Here is a 22502-nt window from a genome sequence, read left to right as displayed (position 1 = left end):
GTAATCAGTTATCTCTCCTTCGCGCTGCAGTGTATCCATGAGTGAGGTTATAGGTGTAGGCTGAGGCACGGGGAGCAAAGCTTTGGGTCAGAAGTACTGCCAGCGTTTCGCTTTCAGTTTAAGTCAGTTCAGCTGCTGAAGTTCGGTGGCGTGAAACAAACATATAAACAAAGCCTTCCAAAAATACTCTAGCAAGTCTGGATACAAAAGCTGATTGTATGTATCACAAGTCTTTAAGGAGTAGCATAGAAACATACAATGGTTTGGGTTGGAAGGGACCTTTGGGATCTTGTAGTTCCAACCCCCTTCTATAGCAGGGACACCTCCCTCTAGCCCAGGTTGCTCACAGCCCCATTCATCCAGCCTGGCCTTGAGCCCTGCCAGGGAGGGGGCACCCAAAGTGCTAGCACCTCCCCACCCTCACAATAGAGAACTTGAAAGCATCTGTAGCATCACTGTAAATCCAGAACATTCCACCTTCATGACAGTAAAATAACTAGAAATTACTTTGTTGCTGAAGTACAAATGCTGCAGTCATTGGTGAGTTTCATACCTATAAAGACATACGTGCTTATAAAGCACGACTGCATTGATGTATATCCTCAGCAATACCCTTGGACTTGCCTGGCCATACTTTGACTTACGTAATGGTTTGCCAGTGCATCATTTGCAAATGAGGTGGTACATTTTGGGCATCTTAAATGATGTGATCAGACTTACTGCTGGGCTGTAAGTATGGCAGCCTGTATCTGGCTGTTCAACTCTGACCTTACACGTGTCTCCTGTCTCACGTTAACCCTGAATTTTCATTGCAACCCCAGAGTTTCTTCTCTGGCCGCTCAGACGAATCTCATGCGTCTCTTAAATGAACTTCTAGGAGGAGGGGAAATAAAAATCACAGTCGCAAGATATCAGGAGATGTATGAATATTCCAGTCACTTTATTAACGTGTGTGTAATTTTGCTTCTTGCTGTGTGAGCAACATTAAGCCCCTGGCAGTTAAGTAATTGAGTAATCACATCAATGTAATCACTGTCTGCTTAGCTGAGGAGTTGTGTGGTTTCTGTTCTGCTTTTTTTCCCTGCTAGGTTCCTGTGCTGTATTGCCATCCTGACCCAAGGCTGCCTTTGCCTTTAGGAATTGGCTTCTTTCTTTCGTAAGCAGTGCTTAAAAACACGAGCAAAGTAAATATGAAATGTATTGAAGTGACGGCTCACGAAACTATTTCTTTACTCCGGATAAATGCACAGATGCCCCAAAAAGCCCTCGATTCCCAGGTTTTAATGCAGGAGGAACCTCAGGCAATTGTCATCAGCCTGTAAATACATTAACTTGGAAATTTCTCCTTGCTCACCACCTGCTACCTTTTCATATGGCTGAGGAGGAACACCAGTCTATTACTAGTATGGCTTGAGAACGAGGCCTTCTGTCATGGCTAATCACCATCTTATTGCCAGCAGCTCAGTTCCCAGTTGTGGTTCCTGGTGGGGCTGGGGGAAACATGCATGTCCTTTGCAGTGCCGCTGCCTACGTTAAGTGCACAACTTTGCTTTTTACATCATATTTCTGTCCTTTTTAAGGCATTTAGTCATCCGTGTAATTTCAGTTTTAAAACAACAGAGCCCTATGGCTTAATATTCAATGTCTGTTGCATGGGAATGATATTTGCACTACTCTTCTGCTGCATGCTCTTCTAAAGCAATTCTGTTTTCCTGTGTGAACGAAGCTATTTGTTGCTGGTACCAGTGTTGGTTAAAGTGATGGCAAGTGATTGAACAACACCGAGTCCCACTTTGAATTGAAGAGACACACAAATATGAGGTGTATCATAAATGTAGGTTACCTTCTAGAGATCTAACGCCTTGAAAGATGCGGTTCTTCAGTACCGACTTCTTCACATTTGAATAGGAACAACCTCAGGTTACACGGGGTTTTTTTGTACTGCTGTTTTGCTCTGAACTGCGTCAGATGCAGGAGTTGGAAGTGACACCAATAATAAGAAAGCAGCCATGGAAATTTCCCACTGTGGTTTGTGAGCCTATCCAGTGTTTGGAGAAAGGCAAGATGAGTTATGTATGCTCTCTGAGGCTTTCTTGCTGAAGCCCAGTAATAAGGATGCTTGTTAAGGATGCTTATTACTATAGACAAGCTTAGGAAGTTCTCAGTTCAATGAGTTGAGGTTGAAACAACTGCTTGTTAGCCTGCATAGCAAATTGCGTTATGAATATTACAACCAATATCTTAATGCCGTGTTAAAAAAATCCACGTAACGTCTTCATCTGGGATGCTGCTCTGTGTAATTAAAGAACATGAAGCGTGTAATTCTGGGGGGGCCTTTTTGTATTCTCCATCCAGCAAAATTGGATTTGCCATGACGTTGTTTGTGTCTTGGAATAGCAGCAGGGTTTAACCTCTGAAATACTGCTTTCAGTTGGTCTGGAGAGCTTTTTGTGATACCTTATAAGTAACTTCGTTACTTCTTGTTAGAGGAAGTGGTCAGTGGATTTAGGTCGTGAATTGGTGTGCAAAGCTTGATGCAGTAAGGAGAAGAGCACTAGCCTTTGCTTTTGCAGCTTCGTTGTCCTGTGACTCACGAAGGTTTCTTGGAGCTGATTTGGAAGTGTATGTTTGTCCCGCTGGCAGGGCTGGCACTTAATGCTGGGATATGTCCTTAGCAATAAGGTAACTGTGCAGGGGCTGAAGGGAAGCCCTCATCTCAAAAGCCCCACCTGTTCGTAGGCTGCTGGCCAGCAGGTGTAACTTGCACGATGTAAATCCTTCACCATCTGGAACAAGCATTTACCTGGATTTGTTGCTTTGTCGTTTCGTTTCAGCTGGTAGAACCAATGAGTAGCAGAGAATTGTTGGTATTAAAGATGAAAAAGCCACGTTGATTTCAAAGCAGTGTAGTGGGTCTCAGTCCCTCCTACCCAGTCAGAGAAGCTTCTCTTGTAAGAGAACTTCTCATTACCTGCGCAACTTTTCCTCTCTGCATTATGAGGATCTCTAATTACGTGGCCATGTATGGTTCCTTCCTGCATTGCTTTCACTGTGTGACTGAAATTAGTGGGTAACCACAGAGCAGGTATTTCCTAGCTCTGAAGTTATTGGATCCAGAACCCAAACACCACTTCCTATCTCTTTTTGGCATCTTTTTCATTATATTTCTTTAACCTGTTACTTAATCACTACAATTGCAGCCCTGTGTTTTTACTGACGATGATGTAAATTTACTGTGTCCTCAGTTGTTTATTGCAGGCTGGTAAAAACCTGCTCAGTATAGTCTTCTCTTACATGTGCTTATGTTCTCTGTATGTTTTGTGCTGGATCTTCTTGGAGACAAGCCACACAGTGCATGCAGCATCCAGGTATGGGTGTTCCCCGCTCCTGGCATCGTTTTCTGCCTTTGGGCTTTCAGTACTTAAAGATGGAAAGTAATAATATGACTACATCAGTGTGAGCTTTGAAACGTCAGTGTGTTCACTTAGTAGTACTTAAACACAACATACTGAAGCTGGAGAAGGGCGCGAAAGTGAAATACTCGCAAAGCTGTGCCTAAGACAAACAGGAACAAAACTGGAAGCGGAACTAGGAAGAGCTATACGTGTAACACCACTTTTGCAGAGCACGTGTATGACTTTTCCTTCTGTTTGGGCAGCCTAGGGGACTGGATCCATCAGTGGGACATTCCAGGCTGGATGTGGCTCTGAGCAGCCTGGTCTGCACATAGCAGGGGGTTGGAACTGGATGGTCACTGTGGTCCTTTTCAATCCAAGCCATTCTATGGTTACAGGTGATTTGCAATTACATTTCAATCGTAGCAATGTAATTAAAAAGAAATCCTCTTAGGGCTTTTAGATGGCATAAAATGAGGTACACAGGCTTAAATTCCTAAGTTATATCTGGCTGCTGTTTAAAAGGAATAGCAGTTCTGCCACTTCTTCCTATTTATGGGGAGGCTGTGCTGCAGAGCAAGGCCTGGTGTTTGTCATTCCATCCTGAGTGCTTGCTGCCATTAGGAGCCAGTGCTGAAGTTTGGTCTAATCTTTACCATTTTATTATGTCTGTTAAAATGTGGAGCAACCACAAAGATCGGAATAGAAACAAAGATAGAAGAACAGTCTATCTTCATTCTATTTTATTTGCCTATATGTGCCAGATAAGCATCCATTAAAATCTTACTACATAAACATTTAGCAATCCATTTGAAATGGATTTTAATGTTCTTGTGACAGGGGAGGTATGCTGGTGAGTTTCATTTCCTGAGAGATAAGTGCTTAGCACGAGCATCGAGCTTTCTTTTCTCCTGCTATGTGACCAGAAGGGCCCTTCACCATAGCTCTTAGTGTTGGAAAAGCAAACAGGTGTATTTGGGTATGAAATTCATTAAGCTTAATACAGAAGAAAAGCCCTTTGCAAGTGTGTTATTTAAAAACTAATGATGTTATGTTTTGAAGCTGAAGCAGTTGATGTTTATATGCACACTTGATGATCTTGAAGGCCTTTTCCAACCTGAGGAACTGGGAGGAATGAGGAGTTTCAGGAACCTTGGCTTGTACGTTGTTTGAATGTTAATGGGGAAGGGTAGGCAGCCAATGCAAGGGACTTGTCATCAGAATCCCTGCAAAAAGTTCTCTTTAATCTGTTTCTTCTTTTATCCCTCCAGATGTAGATTTCAGTTTCTGGCTTAGTTGGTTTTGCTTTTCTTTCTCTCTCCTCCTATAATTGGTAGCAGCGTAGGAGCACGGCTCTTAAAGCGCAGAAGGGTTCCATTTTGTTTCGGTGAAGTGGCCACACAAAGTAACCTAAACATGAGTACTAACTGGGATCTTTTTCCCCCTTCCATATAAATTCCTGGTGAAGATGGGTGTTTGCTTAATGTTGCCACGTAAATCAATGGCTGTCATGGTTATTAGGATTCTCTGTACCGTGGGTGTCCAACCTTTTGGCTTGCCTGGGTCCCACCAAGTGAAGAGGAATAAATAAAACCAGTGGGTTGGGCGCATATGCTGTGTATGAAGCAGATATGTATTTAGGCACGCTTAGTTTTTATAGATGCATCGTTAATTTTCCTGTGTATCATCTGAATGGGCTGATGTTTGAAATAACCAAACGGTGCTAAAATAGTTACACTTGTGTAATTCAGACTACAATTTTAAATCGCCTAATTAGGTTGAAAGGGGCCTTCATAGGTCATTCAGGACAGCATCATGTTCAGAACAGGTCCAAATAGAGCAGCCTGGGATCTCATCCGAGTCTTGTGCATCTCCACTGATATTTCCATCTTTTTGAAATGCTTTTTCATGATTATCATAGAATCCTCTGTTCGTTTCTGTGCATTAAAAGAGGAGTGGCCAGCAGGGAGAGGGAGGTGATTGTTCCCCTCTGCTCAGCAGTGTGAGGCCCCATCTGCAGTGCTGCATCCAGGCCTGGGGCCCCCAGCACAGGAAGGACGTGGAGCTCTTGGAGCGGGTCCAGAGGAGGCCTCTAAGATGGTCAGAGGGCTGGAGCACCTCTCCTATGAGGAAAGGTTGAGGGAACTGGGCTTGTTTAGCTTGGAGAAAAGAAGGCTGTGGGGAGACCTCATTGTAGCCTTCCAGTACCTGGAGGGAGTGTATAAACAGGAGGGGGAATGGCTGTTTGCAAGGGTGAGTAGTGATAGGACAAGGGGGAATGGTCTTAAACTGAGGTTTAGGTTAGACATTAGGAGGAAGTTTTTCCCCCAGAGGGTGGTGACGCACTGGAACAGGTTGCCCAAGGAAGCTGTGGATGCCCCATCCCTGCAGGCATTCAAGGCCAGGCTGGATGTGGCTCTGGGCTTTGGATGAGCATTGTGGTCCTTTTCAACCCAGGCCATTCTATGGTTCTGTGATTTTGTTCTGATCAAAGAAAGCATCGTTGCTTAAACGCTAAAATCGGTTTGTTCCTACAAAGTGCTGTTTCTGTGGTTAGTAATAAAACCAGATCTTTTCCTTTCGTAGTTTCTCATCAGACATGAGCCTTACAGTTTTAGTAGATTGTGAACCACACGTTTTTCTTCACTTTTCTTTTTTTACATGCACCACTTGTGACTTAAATATTGGGCTTCAAAAGACATTGTTTTAAGGTCCATAAATTCAGCTCTTACCCTTGTGTATCTTCTGACTCATGCATTTTTTTTCCCTGTCCTAGAATGCTCACATCACTGAGATACATGATTGCTCTGAGGATTAAAACAAGATAGAAAATGAGGAAATTATTAGTGCCAACAGTGATGACAAATCCTGTTCCTGGATGTAGTTATCTGGTATGGGAAGAGCAAAACAGAAGTTGGCAGCTTTGCTTTGCTAATAGAACAGAATATATCCGCTTGTCTTGCTTTTTGTTACCTCTTTACTTATCAAAGGAGAAAGATGTAGTGCAGAATGCAGTACAAGGGGATTTCCTTTCTAAAGTGACACATTTAAATGTCTGTAAGGTGCTAGCTGCGCTTCAGGGTCTTTCGAAGCTTGGTACTGGCAGAGTATTAAATTGAAAGATGGTATTTTGAGATATGGATAACTCAAGTTTCATGTGAGCTTATCAGTGGCTCTTAATTGCATTTCTGAGCATCTGCATTTAATTGTTCTTGGTGAAGAAGATGGCAAGGCTAAAGGAAATGTGGAAATACAGTTTGTGTAGCATTAAACGCATCTGAAGGGGAGACGTGCAGGCTTGGGATGCTTTCAGGTCTTTTTATCTCAGAAGAGACTTGAAAACAGAGATATGGATGAGGCTGCTGGATAAACTGTCATAAGTCCAACTTATTACAAATACATAGTTGTGGTGGGAGTGGTTGGGTGACAGATTACTGATGACTTTAAAATCAACAGAAACTCATGGTGGTTACAGCGCTGGAATAGCGTATGTAATAAGAGATCTGCTCAGACTTGGAAGCATTCTTACTCTTGGTGGAAAACAAATGTCTTGCTTGAAAGATGGGGGCAGACCGGGGTGTGCTCTGACATTCAGCAGTTATTTAGGATGTTGGTGGGAGGCAAAAATGGGGAAAAATAATCAAGTAGGACTTAATGCTTCCCAGTGATACCAATAGATGGACGTACTTCAGTGACAAATCAACACAGTTTGTATTTTGCACGGTCTGACTTGATGATTTCCTGCTCTATCAAATTCTTTGTATCAAACTGTTGTGCACGAGCTGTGTAATAACAGACACTTGGAAAGAGCTCCTTCGGATGGAAATAATGCACAACTCGATTGTGGTGTGTTTGCTCAGTCACGATTTGTGCTTAGCTCTCTAAAAAAACAGCTCCGTGCTTTTGTTTTAGCTCAACATTTGCAGATTGAGCTGTAAGATCGCTGCTGAAGAAGTGGATAGATGCAGGTGGGTGTGCTGTGCTCACTTGTGGACATGTAGCTGGCCCATCAAAGAGCTGACTTATCCTTTTCTTCACTGACAGCTACACTGCGAGCATTCAGATTTTCTGTGTGATGATTTGTAGTCTTGCAATTATTAACATAGATGAGAGAAGATATAATTCTATCAGCAAGAAATCTCCACTACCAGCATAAGAGATGCTGGAGCTTCTGTAAGCATTTTTCCTTGCGTGCACCAGGAAACCAAACATTCTTAAAACATAACAATTCATCTCATTGTCATGCATTAATTATTCAACCATTTAGTAATAGAGCATCACCCTGATATGTAAGCACTGTAATAAATGTTGATGCAGTCTAATTAAAACAAAACCCTCCTATTCCTAAGCATTAACAGGAATGCAGGCGTTGATTCTTCTGATGGTGGTATTGCCTAGCAGAGGTGTTGCTTGTGGAGATAGATCTCTTTGAAGTGCTGCATCTTCCCATGGAGCTGCAGGCCAGCCAGTTCCATTGCCCTGCTAGCAATTCCTAGACATGGTGCATGTCAGCATGGCAATGACTACTGCTGCAGTGCTGATAAGGAGCTCATAATGGCATTTTTTTCCCCTAGCATCTTATCTACAGAACAAGTCTTCTGGCACAGCCTTCTGGGGTGGTGAAAAAAACCACGCTTTTGATCCTCTTGAGGAAATATCACTACAAAGTACTCCTTGATATCCTCATATCTGGGTAGTGATGTTGCTGTGGACATTCAATGTGTGTAAGAAAGGAAGCATTGGGGATTAATGTGGTGCACCCTAAACTCTCTGATTTTTGCTCTGAAACAAGCACGTTGTGGTTTTGTCCCTTTCCCTGTTGTGTTCAGAGCTGACTTTCCCCATGGCAGGGGGGAACTCGCAGCTCTTTTGAAACAGCTGCACAAATTGCAGTTCTGCCCCAGGTCAGAGGCTGAGCTGCGATGGTGAGGACCTGGGATCTGGAGTTTCAGTAGTACAATAGAACCATGGAGTGAAAGGGAGATTACTCCTTAGGACTAGGATTTGATCTGTTTTTGGTTGGTGTAGAAGCTTGGTAACGCTTTGGTATTTACTAACTCGTATTTGCATGCTGTTATTTCGCTACAAAAGTCCATTTACATTTTGCTTTAAATCATGTTATTTCTTTCTAACTGTATAGTTGGAATAATACAAGTGTAGTTATGTATAGTTGTAAACAGATAGCCAGAGGGTATCTAAGGAAAAGACTCACCAACTCTGAGGCCAATGTTTTCAGTGTTTTCTTCTGCCCAGTGTTGTATTGTTGTACCAGTAAAATGAATCCCTTGGTCACTCTCGATAACTTGAGGTGTCCAGAAGGCAGACATCAATTTAGTAAGTGCCTTAACTGTGTATGCTTGTTTTGCCTGTAGTACCGGATAGGCTTGCAGTAGCCCACTTACAGTATCTACACAGGTCAGGGCATATCTCGCCCCCTCAGACCGAGGGAGGGGCCCAATGTAATCAACCTCCCATCACTGAAGAGGACTGTATCCTCTAGCAATGTGGGCTGTTGTTTTGGGCAACCATCTCAGTCTCATCTTAGAGCAAGTGTTGCGATCGCAGCATGCATGGGCGATGTCAGATAGTTGTATGGGCAGCCCCTGTGCTTTAGCAGCTGCCCATGTTATCTTTTGTCCAGCATGCCGTAGTTTCTGGTGTAACCAACAGGCAGTGTTCTCAGACCGTGAACTCTTGATCCACCGAATTCGGGCCAGCGTGCAGTCCTGTGTTTAACTGCATTCCATCTGTCTAACCATGTCTTTACCCCAGATTGGTCGGGCATGGATAGTCCATTCCTGGGTAGCCCACTGTGCGATCCAAAGAGCCAGCCCCCGGTACACAGCCCAACTATCTGTACAGATGTTCAGGATACCATCACCAGGTTCCTTAGTTATAACCATCCACACGGCTTGCAGTTCTGCCCATTGGCTGGTCTGACCATCCCCCTCATCAAACCAGACTGTCTCAGTAGAGAGATGATATGCTATTGCTTTCCACTTGCTTGGGTTGCCCTTGCTGGATCCATCCGTGTAACATGCATCTTCAGGAATAGGATATTCTGTATAATATCTCTGTATAATCTCTGCCTGAGGGTAGGGTGAACAGTTACAGTTCCCAGTTTATCGTGGTTGGTTGTGAAGTTAAATGTGTTTGAAGCCTAACATCCTTAGAGAAGGTGATGTTAGCAGAGCCTCAGTCTTGTCTGCGGTGCTCATATTGCTCTTGGACTCTATCAGACAGAATGCATATCAGTTTTCTCTTTGGCAGGCTCTCCTCAAGGCAGGGGCTTGTCTTCCCATTGGGGATATGACAGCAAAAAGGGATGGGGTTGTTTGTGTAGTAGAACAACAGTTGGTAGCACATGTAATCATAGGGTGGCTTTGGAGCGCTGTGCTAAGTAGTAGCATTTGCCTGCCTATGTATCTTCAGTCAAGTGAAGTAATAATCACTGTCTGAATTATAATTAAACTTTTTTTATGCTGTTATAGTTTAATTAAAGCGTTAGCATGACAGATTGCAACTCTTGGTCTCCAATCCATGTTCAGATTGGCTATAAGTAAATCTTTAGGATGAGGTCTTGTATGTACAGTTTAGTTTTAGTCATTAATTTACTTCTGTGTTGGTTGTGCATATGTTTTTTGTAATGCCTAGGCATTAAAGCATTACCATAAAAATGGATAGATTTTTTTTTTAACATGCTTCAAATTCAACACATCTCATGCAAAGTCAGGATATAAACATGAGTGCATTGGATGAAGTAATATACTGCAGCAGTATGTCTCTGGAAACCAACAGTGAAATCTGGTGCTAATGCTGTTTGACCTGACGTTATGAGCTTTGCTTCCCTTTGGATCATGGCTTAAAGTTGTGTGAGGTACCTTCTTTCTTCTGACTCTTGACTTGTTTTCCTTCACACTCTTTTGTTTTGTTGTATACGGTTTTTGAATGGTCTCCATACAGTTAGTAAAGACTTGGCTCTTTCAGTGTAAAAATAAATGGAGCAGCAACTAACTTAGTATTTTTGTTGTTCCTCTTTTAAACTTAACCTTTCTAATGGTGTTGTTCTCACTTGTAAAGCTAGTGAATTGAAACACCCTTTGATTTGTCGTCATTTAAGAGTGTCTTGTGTTTAATCTTCACAAAACACCCTCAATATAGAATTTCCCAGTCTAAACTGGTTGAGGAAGCAAGTCATATCTCCTTCCTATAGGGACTGTCACCTAAAATCATGCATACTTTGGTACTCAACAGCTTTCCTAGCTTCTCCAATCTTACATCTCTATGTGCTGGTGAATCTTGTCGCCATTGGTTGGGGAGATCTAACTTGTTGATGGGGCACACTCTGGCTGGCACCCCAACCCTCTCACTTTGAGTTGCCTCTTCTCCCTCTCCATCTCAATGTCATTAGCTTACAGCTTGTTCAGCCTTTGTCTAGCATTGATCCCTGTGTAATGCCACTCACAGCTGCTTGGTAGGTTGCACTTAAAGCTGGTGAGCTCTCTCCTTTGAGCCTGGCAGTGACCTTTAGCCACTTCTCCAGCCACTTTCTAGTCCACTTCCCTAGTTTAGTGCAACAGGAGAAACAGTTTATTCTGCTGCCACTATTACAGGGGCTAAGCAGAAGGCCAGTGAAACTGAGAACTAAAGCCTGGAATAGCAAGAGATCTGTGTTACTTCTTTCTTAAAAGAGTTTGTTCAGCGTTTTTGAGAAACCACATCCTTTTGAAACATCTTGGGTTGGGAGCCAGTGAATTTCAGCAAAGTAGGCTTTCTTTCTAGAGTAAATTCCTATTTTTCATCAAGAAGGTAGTTTCCAGGGCTGATGGCACAGGTTTTGGTAGTTAAGTGATAGCTCCTGAACTCAAAGGTTCGTATTCCACTTGAACTCCTTTTTATATATTTATATATATATATACACACTCCTTTGTGTGTGTGTGTGTGTGTATGTATATATATATATATATGTGTGTATAAAAAAATTGCATGCAGTCAGTGGTGGTCTGCACTGTTTTCTTCCAACTTCTGCATGCAGATTGTCATAATGTGCTCATATGTCGTATGAATAACCGTACTTAAAGTATTATATTGCTGTTGTCAAAGAGATGGCTGCTTGCTGCTCTTAGGCTGGGGTAAATTGCAGCCTTATTTTTATAGCTATGTACTTCTGGCATCGATAGTGTGATTTTATCCTCTTTTTAGCTAAGTCATAAATGTGCAACCGGAGAATTTATCAGCTACTGTGCTTACAATAAAGGATGCATTTTTAGATGAGAATGGTAGCTCTTGAGCAAAACAAGCAAGGGTTTCTTTTGCTGACTTGGCTTTAGCACTGCAGATATTTCGCACAACAAAATTAGATTGTAACGTAGCTGTCAAGCAGGAAACGTTTAATGTTTACTGGGCTTGTTCCCTTCTTGGCTTTTAAGCCTAGAATGGGGAAAAAAAAAATGCAGTTCCATGGGTGACTGGTAGTACAGGGGCAAGAAGTGAGATTCAGTTTCATTTGAAACATTCTTAACTACCAGTGGGTAAAACATCTTTGAATTCCTGAATTTTTTTTTTTCTATGTTCTGTTATGAATGAGTATCAAATAACACTGTTTTAGTATTTTAAGTCCTCTTGGCCAATTAATCATACGTAATAACATCTACTAAAACTGAATTATTTTATACTTGGATTTTTTTTTGAGCATGTTAAGAATAACGGTGGTTATTTTAATCTTATTGCACGCATATTTTTGACTTAAAAGAAGGTTTTTTTTTCCTTTTCCTTCCAGATCTTTCCAAGAACAGATTTACTGAAATTCCTCCTGATGTCTGGCTGTTTGCACCACTGGAAACGTTAAATTTGTATCACAACTGCATCAAATCCATTCCAGAATCTATAAAAAACCTGCAAATGCTGACCTACCTGAACATTAGGTGAGTAATGCTTGTCTTATTGTCTCTATTTTGTTGTCATTCAGTTTTCCTCATTGCAAAGATGGCACCCTGCTTCTGTGCAACATTGCCCTCATGGCTGTATTTCTGTCCAGGTAGACACAATAATTGTGCTTGTCATATCCTTGGTGTTTTAGAGCCAGCAGTTCTTCCCGCTTCCTTTGTGGGCAGGAATTGGCTGCCTTGCAGAACTTCTTTAAATAAACTGTGGTAGCTGACTGCAAGGAGAGTTGTTGAAGTTCTCTTTGTTTTTACTGTTATTCTAACGAACTGTTTAAAATCTACCCTTAGCAATTTACATCTCTTGGGGGTAAATTGCTCTGGCTGGAGCATCCTACTCATTGTGTACATTAGTCACGTCCATTTTTACTGTTAAACTTGGAAAGCGCCTGGTTGGTTTTTCTTAGAAGAAAAGAAGCTCAATTGGAGATTGTTAAGGTTGATGGAATCTGTTGGAACCCTCCTTTACAGAGCCCAGGCCTCGTTTTCCACAATATTGCTCACACTTTGAACACTGACTATCGAAAGTCCAGATCAGTTTCCTCAGCTGAGAGCTGTTTAACATGTCAGACTTGATTCCAGGGCTTATTTTGAAATAACTCTGAATTAAACTTGGAAAAGAGGGGAAAAGAAACAACCCCAAACCAGCAGCCCACAACAATCTGGAAACCTCCAATATCTGTTCTGATAGTGATTAAGTCATCTGTATGTGGAGATTCTCCAGAGCATTAGTGATACAATAGAACTGCTGCTGGTGGTGGTTGTTGTTTTTGAAAGAAAGATATCCTTCATAGGAACAAAATCCCATTTCTCTTTGGATGGTAATTGAGGCGCTCCCTGCAGAAGTGCAGTAGCATTTAGTTCTAAGTGGGTGTTGTGTGTTATTTCAGGAGTCACCTCACCTGAGATCATGGTTGTTTCAGTTCTGTTCTTCCTTTTTGTGCTAATATCTGAGTGCTTTTTTCACAGCGCATGTGGTTTGCAGTGGTGAACAACGGGGAAACACTGCCAGACTAGGTTAAATATTTCCTTACAGAAGAGAGCCACGTGATCTCCACTTCTCATTTTGTATTTAAAAGACTGGAGGGAAGCATTACACAGTTCCAAGTTGGCTGTTCCTTTCTCAAACACAAAACAGCCTCAGTGACTTCAGATGAATTTCTAGCGTTTCACTGCTGATGAATTACTTTTTCATTGCCAAGTTTCCATAAAGAAAAGTTTACTCGTGCGTTGTATCTCATACCAACCCACCATAAAAAGTCCATCGTATCTGCCTGAGACAGAAACCCCATGCATGCATCTGAAGCTTCCTATGTTCCACTTGGTGTTAAGGAAGTAAATACGTTGTTCTTTACAAAGATACTGGTGACAGTTCACTTCCAGTCTGCTGTTACACTTACAGTGCCTCTTTGGAACTGAAACATTCCTGAGTTTTTGCAGCCCTGTCTGTAGTCCTGTAGGAAAAGAACATTAGGAAACTTCTTTTGACCATGGAAACAGTTGTTCTAATATATATCCATTGAACTAAAGCAGTTAATATGATTTATTTTTTTCTGACTGAAAGTAGAGGCAATTGATGACATCTTGGAATTTTTTAGGTATGAAAGGAATTGCTTTCATACCACATCTGAACGTGTGTATTCCTCAGTGTACAAGTACCTTATGAGAGCAATTATATGCACTGCTGGCAGTGGCACTCAACAACTACTAGATTTCATGATGCCGACTTAAAATTGTCAGTAACAATATCTATCTTGTTACCAAAGCAGACTTAAGCTGCTTTGAAGAAGTCAATGTTAATTAAAGCTTAGCTGTTTATTCACTGAAGTAGTTGAGAGTTTTGGTGATGGCATAGGAGCGACACAATCAAATGGCATGGGAAGCAGTGACTTTGTTTAGATCCCCCTGGTTGGGCTTTGATGAGAAGGATATAACTGGCAGACTCCATCAGTTTTGGTGGTCCTTTTGAAAGTGATTCCCTACTGCACTTGGTAAGTGCTGGTAACTGAGTTACAGTAGCTGGGAGAAGGTGCCAAATCAGCTGTACCTCTCCATCAAAATGGGGATATCATTGCACAGAGCTTAGAGAACACTGGTTAGAATTCCTTGGGATGTGTTTGCTCTTACTGTTTACAGTTGCATTTGTCAGTGTACTTTTTATTTCTTTGTATTTTTATAGCACTAGAAAGTTCGGCTGTAGTACATTCTCATTTATCCAAATAAAAAGGAGACCTAAAATGTATGTATTTTAGGCTTTTTCTGGCAAGGAGTTCATGATGACGATTATAACTTAATGAAGCTTAAATGAAATGATAGTTGGTGGAGAACGTTGCTTTAGAATAGGAGAAAAGCAGCATCTGAGACTTAGCATCAGACTTCAAGAGAGTATTATGATCCAGCCTTGCTTGTTCGTTTTTCTTTCTTTCAAGTCGAAATCTTCTATCAACGTTGCCAAAATACCTGTTTGATCTTCCGCTTAAAGTTCTGGTTGTCAGTAATAATAAGCTGGTCTCCATTCCAGAAGAAATTGGAAAGCTGAGAGATCTGATGGAGTTGGTGAGTATTAACTGTGTTAAGGAAACTATAAGGACTTTGTTACAGCGTAAGGAAAAACATAAATCAGTAATGACTTTAAAGTAAGAATGCAAGGTGTAATTTCATTTATTCTTTCCTCAGTGCTTGATCTCAAATTACAGGTATGATATATGCTGCAGAGTTTCAAAACTGGGAATAAACACAGTTCAGCACACTGGCTTAACTTAAAGCCTTCAGAAATAGAACTGCTTTTCAGGTTATTTCATTTGAATCTCTGATTTGTATGTTAAAATGCTACATTTCTCTGCTGACTTTCTTTACAGTAATTCTATTCCTTTTCTATTTCTTTTTTATCAAAGAACTTGATTTTTTTTTTCTAGCTGAGGAGTTTATTTAATCCACACTCATATAGAAGTTACGGCAGCCCATTATTGTTGTCCTCTTATGCATTCCAAGGCCACCCCAGCCTTTTCTCCTTCCCTTGCTTTGGTTAGGTTGAAGAGAGTGATTTGTGCTATTCCCAGTTCAGGTGGATCTGCAATACGATTTTGTTCTGTGCCATACAGAACCTTTGTGCTTTGCCATCTGTTATTTTCTTAATATTTTAGGCTTTTTTTAAGCTCTGGTTCTGGGGAGCAGTGCACAAATCATTCACAAATTTGGCACTTGGCTGAGGTCTGATTTTTCAGTATTTACAATTTCCTTCATCACTGCAAGTAAACCATATCCAGTTTTGGGAGCAGGTGTGTATGCCCCGGAGATCTTTTAATGTGACCTAATTTATGAGATAAGACAACGCTTTTTCCTCAGTTTACAAGCAATACGTGATTCTGATTGTGATGCTTTTTTTAATGTCTTCTCAATTTGGTGAGAAGTTCTCTGTACTCCAGTGTCGTAGAGATTCAACATCTCATCAACAATTGATGCCGAGCAACCTCTGAGGTATTATGATTTGAGGTATCCAGCTGTGTGCAGTCATCTCTCTTGCTAACAGCTGAAGTTCTGGAGCTGTGTGATGGGGAAGGAGGCTGGCTTAAGGCCTGGCTTCTGGTTGAGTCCTAGCTGAGTAACTAGAAGCTAGCCTTCAAAATCAGCTTCCAGTTCTTCATTATGTAGATAAGTATCTAAAATGTAATGGTATTTAGTCTAGGAAATGAGTCACTGCAGTATATTTTATTGAAATTATTACTGGAAATAGAAAAGTTTAGACGCTGCTGATTATATCAGTGTGATTATTGATTACAGACCGCATAGATGTTGAACTGGAGGCAGAAGTAGCTGTGGGCTGTGCTCATTTGGCACTGCTTTGTTACACTCCAGGGCTCGAGTCCAAAATACTGGTCAGCCTAGCATTACTCTGTACATTTTTGTTGCTTTGATGAAGATTTTTAAAGAAAGAAGAATTTTTATGAAAGGAGCAGATTGTAAATCACTCGCCTGCATTGATACGAGAAGTTTGTAGCTGACATAGAAACTGCAGCAGGATCCTTTGTTTCCTGGGGTACAGTTTTAATTTCAAAACCAGTCTTCCGTCATTTGTTGTTTTAACCTTTTGAATTGGATTTCTGAAACATGAGTCACTAAATAGTGAAGAAACGACGTGAGATCTGCTGTGGATGCTTTATAACAAATCTCATAGCAGTTTGCTTTTGTTTAATTTCATGACAGATAATTTGCTCATTGTATTTTTTTATCTAGGATATTAGCTGCAATGAACTTCAGGTTCTTCCCCAGCAAATAGGAAAACTGCAGTCACTTAGAGAATTAAACATAAGAAGAAACAATCTCCATATGTTGCCAGATGGTAAGCTGCTCATCGCCATTTCTTGAGTGTAGCTAAATGAGGTAAAGTGTTAATTGGATATCTTATTTTTTTCTTTTCCCCCCCCATACAGAACTAGGAGACCTTCCGTTGGTAAAGCTGGATTTTTCTTGTAATAAAATTACAGAAATTCCAATTTGTTACAGAAAGTTACGTCACTTACAAGTAATAGTTTTGGATAACAATCCAATGCAGATACCACCAGCACAGGTTAGTATGGAAAAATTCTGCTTCAGTAATTGACATTAGAAGAGCTTCCTCCTTAAGGTCCTAACTTAATGCCAGTCAGGTTTTATTTCTTAGCTATATTTCTGCTCGTAGGGATTGTGAGCACAAACTCATCAACACAGAAAAGAATTTGTTGGCGTGTGTTTTCTAAAGACATGCTATGTAATTAAGAACTGTTTTTTGTTTCCAGATATGCTTAAAGGGTAAAGTACATATATTTAAATTCCTCAGCATTCAGGCATGCCTCAGAATAGATAAAAAACCAGATTCCTTGGATCTTCCATCACTGGGTAAACGAATCCCCTCCCAGCCACTCACAGATAGGTGAGTATGGGAGTTTTGTTTTGTTTGATGCTTTCATTTAATCTTATTGTTTAGTGTTTGCTATGGAGTGGTCTTTGGGGTGGAGAAAAGAACATAAAACATTTATTCTTGCAGTTCAATAGCTGCAACTTCAGTCATAGAATTTACTTTTGGAGGTAATATTACTGGAGTTTTAAATTGGATCGGAGTGACTGAAAAATCTCTGTTGTATCAAGTCAAGATTTGCAGATGAATATATAGAAAATATATTTAAAAGAATGTTTATCTTCTTTTCTATAAGGGAGACTACAGTTCCTTTCATTCATTGTTATTCTTTAAATTTTAAGTAGCATAGAGGACTTTTATCCCAATAAAAATCACGGACCAGACTCTGGCATTGGAAGCGATAATGGAGATAAAAGATTGTCCACAACAGAAGTAAGTGTATTTCACTGGTGAATTTCTTTTACCCGTTTTATAGAATTTTCTTTACTTCTCTACTTCATATAGTTTGGAAATGCTCAACAAAGTACGCTTAACACCCTTTGAATATTTGTACAGGTTAGTTTAAACCATTGAGCTGATAGTATCAGTCAGTGCTCCCTAAACTGTTATTCTCTTAAAAGAAATGAGAAGTTTCTGTGTTGGGAGGTATTCCTCGTGATATGGGTGTGTCGTGTTATAACTCATTGTTTATTAGCAAATCATCTATAATGTGATTTATATGCAAATCCTGTATTTGGTGTGACTGTCTTTGCAGCCATCTGATGATGATACAATCAGCCTTCACTCCCAGGTATCAGAATCAACAAGGGAACAGACAGTGAGGAACGACAATCATGTAATGGGGAGTAAACTCGATCCGCAGAAAGGTAATATCTGTAGTGCTTCTGTCACTTTAGGTAAAAGAACTGCTTTTCTTGTGGTAGTGTAATTTGGGAAAATGGCACAAAATGATATGAGGGTATATTGGAATTCTGTCTTTGTCAATTCAGAAAAAAGGAAGTAATAAAAATCATAAATGAGGGAAGATAGATCAGGGAGATGTGATTTAATTGTATTATCTTTATCTGTAATTTTTCATTGGTACTTCTGACTGTGACTTCTCTCTCGGCATTTGATTAAGAGAACTGTTAATACTGTCTTTTCTGTTCCTAATCAATCTTCACTAGACCAGGAGGTGTATGATTACATTGATCCTAATGCAGAGGAGGGAGCTGTTCCTGAGCAGGGAGATGTGCAGATTGGACCATTGCTGTCTTACATAAAGGTAGCAAAGCTTGATTCAGATCTCATTCAATGGACTGCTTTTTTTCTGTGTGTGTGCATTAAATTGAAGTCTAATTTGTTTCTCATCCTAAACAAGGAACGAGGAAAACATCCTGAGAAATCCCAAAAGATAGAGCACAATGAGGACTGGGGAGATGAAAAAAGGTAAATCTTTACAGATGAGGGCTTTTACTTTTAAACTCATTGCATATAGAAGTCTATTAAACACAGAGCTCCTCTTCTTGAGCAGGAAAAACAGTGAGGAGCTGCTTGTTGCTTTTTCTGTATCTTTTTCTACTGAAGTCAGGCAAGTCACTGATGTTTAATTTTTCAGGCTCCAGAAAGAACAGCTGCTGGCTGAGGAAGATGATGAAATCAAGGAAGTGACAGACTTGAGAAAGATAGCAGCTCAGTTACTGCAGCAAGAACAAAAACACAGGTAGTAACAGTGTTTAGTTAACTGTGTTACAGTTAATGTCTTTTTTTTAGCCTGTCCTGCACTTAAAAGTTCTTTGTTCTGGGAACAGTTTTGTCCAGTTGAACAGCTGAAGCAGTGGGCTGTACCATGTTTCTTTTAATAACATTGCTGTCTTAAAGGAGTGATATCCTCACGTGGAGAGGAAGACACAATAGGGAAGAACTGTTTTGATTTTAATGGTTTGTATAGTAATCTATTTTTTCTTTCTCTGACCAAGATAGCATGGCCAGATGTCATATAAGTAGACTATTATCTGCATTTAACATGTGGACATGTATCTTCTATGATGTCTGTTTATATTATGTGTCTTGTCTGGTTAGCTTTAGAATGTCTTGGTTATCGAGTCATTTGAAATACTGAGCCACTCCACTTCTGGTGTGCTTCAAGTTAAGCTTTGTCATACATTCTTCTCTCTTGCTGCAGTGACCTTGTCAAATGTTTTACTTTGCTCTTAAATTGATCCTGTTTGTGTGATCTCAGTAATTAAATTTTACTTCTAAGTTTAGGCTTTAAATACAAAGCTTACTTATGTATCTTTAGATATATGGGGGGCCAATCTCTAATATAAAATGGCACTTATTTGCAATTAGTAAAGTGAAACTTAGACCCGATTTTGAACCTGTGGCTTGTGGATTCATAGCTTCTTGCCGTAAGCAGCAGTAAAAATAACATTTCAAAGTTGAACTGAGATATTTTTGAGTTTGTGGAGAATACGTACAGCCTGAGTAAGCAAAATGCTCAGAAAAGAGCATCATGAATCCTTACTAATTGCATTCCTGTTTGTTCAGTGTTTGCTTTTAATATTACGCAGTGTTTCTTTTCTTTTTGCTTGCTGTGCTAATGACTTCCCTGTCCTTTCCCATCAACCTGTTCTGCTTCCTTCTTCCGTCTTTGGCTTTGATGTACATGAAATATGAATACAGACGAAGGCCATTAAGCTATAGAACTTCATTCAGTGAAAAACTCTTCCAGAGGACGAGGGCGGCAGGACGTGCATCCAGGTATACAGTGTTTGTAGAGCATCAGATTTTCTAAGACAAAGTGTGAAGAACAGAAACGTTTCTGGCCAGTTTTGGAAGCAAATCAGAAAATAGGGACTGGCTATGTTAGCCAGGTTGCAATGTATTTATTGTTAGTTGAGTTGAAATATTCTTCCAGGAAGTATTTAATTAGGCAGCTGTGCAGAGCACATTTAAACGACCCCTGACTAGAAGCCTGTTTGTTCTGTCCCTATCACATGCTTTATCTCCTTTGTGTTTTTCCCTTTTGTTTTTGAACCTAACAGCTCTAGTATGGAGCCTCAGAGAAAAGGTTTGTTTCTTCAGAAACCTCGAGTTTAGTGATTGTTTTCACATTAACGTGACTGATGAGAATTTGTTTTGCATTTGTCAGCCGTGAGTGAAGTAACAAGTACACAAAACTCACAGGAGCTCTGGGATGGGACTGGGTAGGTTATGTTGAGACATGTATGTGATGAACAGAGTGCTTTCAGGTTTAGTTACCTTATCAGTTAACTGTAACTTACTCTGGCTGCTTCTGCTGAAGCAGACCAGGAGTAGGATAATTAATTAATTGAAATGATCTTTTCTGGTACCGAGTGGGTGTGTTTTGCTTCTCGTGAGCGTTGGGTGTAGGTTCTCCCTTGACAACAGGAACCATCTGAAGCTTTAAAGAGCACAGCTTACAGTGACAGTATAATACATGAAGGCATTAGACTGATTCTGAATGAGTCGAGTCTTGTCTTTGTGAGCTCGATAGACCCTCAGATAGTTCTAGTATTTTAAACATAGTGATGGCAATCCTTCAAGCACCAGTAGCATCATTCACTTCATTTGCATTCCTGAATTGCAGTATTATGTTCATTTAAAATATAAAAGCAAAGACTGTTGAGAAGAGATGCTGCTTTATAAACACTTAGATCTTGGAAAGTAACATAACTGGACTACCAGATCTTTCCAATCTCATCAGCACTTTGGTGCAGTTGTTAGTTTGCATGATTTACAACTAGAAAAATGAGTCAGCATCGATTTTTGAGCTTAATGTGTATAAATATGTGTGATTGTGCTCTTGAGTTTTCACGTTTTACATGGTGTATGTTTTATAACCCTTGCAAAGCAGGAGTTGATCTGTGTAATAGCACAGTTTTTGTGGTCAGTGGGACCTGTAAGTAGGAAATGAATTGCAGTACTGATGCAGTTCTCTTCTGCACATTCTTACACTGGGATTCAATGTGAGCATCAGCAAGTCCATTGGCTAATCATCTGTCCAAATCTTCGTGTAGCTGCATTTGATAGATGACAACAATAAAAGCGATTGCTGGGCTCTTTGTGCCATTAACATCACATGTAGAAGAACTCTTATGAAGAAGAAATAGCCTTTACTACATAGAATCATTGGGTTTACAGGAGTTAATGTCAGCATTGGTGAAGCAGTTGCATCAGTGTGTTTGGATCACTGAAATTCCTACATCCTTTCAACTCATCTTAATGATCGTATATCAATGCAAAATTCCTCTGAATTTCTTATTGCCTTCAGTTGAAGAGGCATTGCTAAATGACAAGGGAATTGATTCTAAATTTAATGACTGTAGAGCAGTTTATTTCACGATGGTCGATGCATCCTGTGCTCTGAATGTTAATTTTTGGATGAAACTTGCTTCTTTCTGGACTTCTTTAAGTTCTGGAAGGTGCCCCTAAGGTTGTTTCTGAAGACAAAATACAGGGAGCACATGCTGCAAACTGTGAGTTATCCAGTTGTTTTACAGGCTTAACTTGTCAGTTCTATTAAACTGAATTTCACACGCTCAGATTTGAGCTGAAAGAGTGATGAGTGAGCTCCGAGTTCCGGCAGTAATCAGAAGTCTGATTGGAAATTAGCCATCATGTGAAGTTCCTTGTTTTACTGCTGTACATAATGATAATAACATATAAAAAGAAGGTGCCTGCAGAATAGTTGGTTTTCTTCCTGATTTTTTTTTTTCCCTGTTCTTAATAAATTCTCCACATAATTTGATGTAAACCTCCTTTGATGTCCATCCTCTCCAGCACATGCTGAATTCAGTGTTGGTCCATAAAGTCGATACCTCCAGTTCATTAATCATTCCAGTTATTTTATCTGATGATGGGTGTGGTATTTTTAACATCTCAAGCATCATTTCCTTCCCATGTGTGTTCCCAATTTAAAATTAATAATCTGAATCTGTATGTTACGATTTTTTTATTGTTTAGAGTTGAGGAAAGTTGAATTTCTGTTGTTTTTATAGATATAGCTTAGCTCTTAGCTTGCATTTCTCTCATTCTCCGCTTTCCCCCTCTCCTTTTCTTGCATTTCTTTTGCATTTGCAGTCTTATTCAGCTGCCCTCCTTCCTCCTGCTGACTGATCTGTAGTGCTCAGCCTGTTGTTTTTCTGTCTGCTGTAGTTTGACCATCTTCTCTTCTAATTTTAGCAAACAGTGGGGCCTTTTATGTGGAGGGTGGAGTGACTTCACGCAGCTGCGAGATTAGCTCAGCTGGTAGATATCTAAGGAGAA

General features: G+C 40.3%; 1 protein-coding gene across 7 annotated transcripts in view; it reads left to right on the top strand.

Moving 5' to 3' along the window:
• Positions 1 to 22502, top strand: part of LRCH2 (leucine rich repeats and calponin homology domain containing 2) — a 39568-nt gene that overhangs the window by 1726 nt on the left and 15340 nt on the right. For 2 of the 7 annotated variants that reach the window (XM_072334849.1, XM_072334847.1), the window contains exons 2-12: positions 12175 to 12319; positions 14767 to 14893; positions 16571 to 16676; positions 16768 to 16904; positions 17113 to 17246; positions 17573 to 17663; positions 17986 to 18097; positions 18398 to 18495; positions 18592 to 18659; positions 18829 to 18933; positions 19896 to 19973. In XM_072334849.1, coding sequence (XP_072190950.1) covers positions 12175 to 12319; positions 14767 to 14893; positions 16571 to 16676; positions 16768 to 16904; positions 17113 to 17246; positions 17573 to 17663; positions 17986 to 18097; positions 18398 to 18495; positions 18592 to 18659; positions 18829 to 18933; positions 19896 to 19973 — 1201 coding nt within the window. The remainder of the gene's footprint in view (positions 1 to 12174; positions 12320 to 14766; positions 14894 to 16570; positions 16677 to 16767; positions 16905 to 17112; positions 17247 to 17572; positions 17664 to 17985; positions 18098 to 18397; positions 18496 to 18591; positions 18660 to 18828; positions 18934 to 19895; positions 19974 to 22502) is intronic. The other 5 variants (XM_072334854.1, XM_072334851.1, XM_072334853.1 and 2 more) reach the window with 3 other exon arrangements.

The sequence above is a fragment of the Excalfactoria chinensis genome, chromosome 4 (genome assembly GCF_039878825.1).
Source record: "Excalfactoria chinensis isolate bCotChi1 chromosome 4, bCotChi1.hap2, whole genome shotgun sequence".
Classification (NCBI taxonomy): Eukaryota; Metazoa; Chordata; class Aves; order Galliformes; family Phasianidae; genus Excalfactoria; species Excalfactoria chinensis.
The sequence above is the reverse complement of the archived record's forward strand: the minus strand, read 5'-3'. Positions and strand labels throughout refer to the sequence as shown.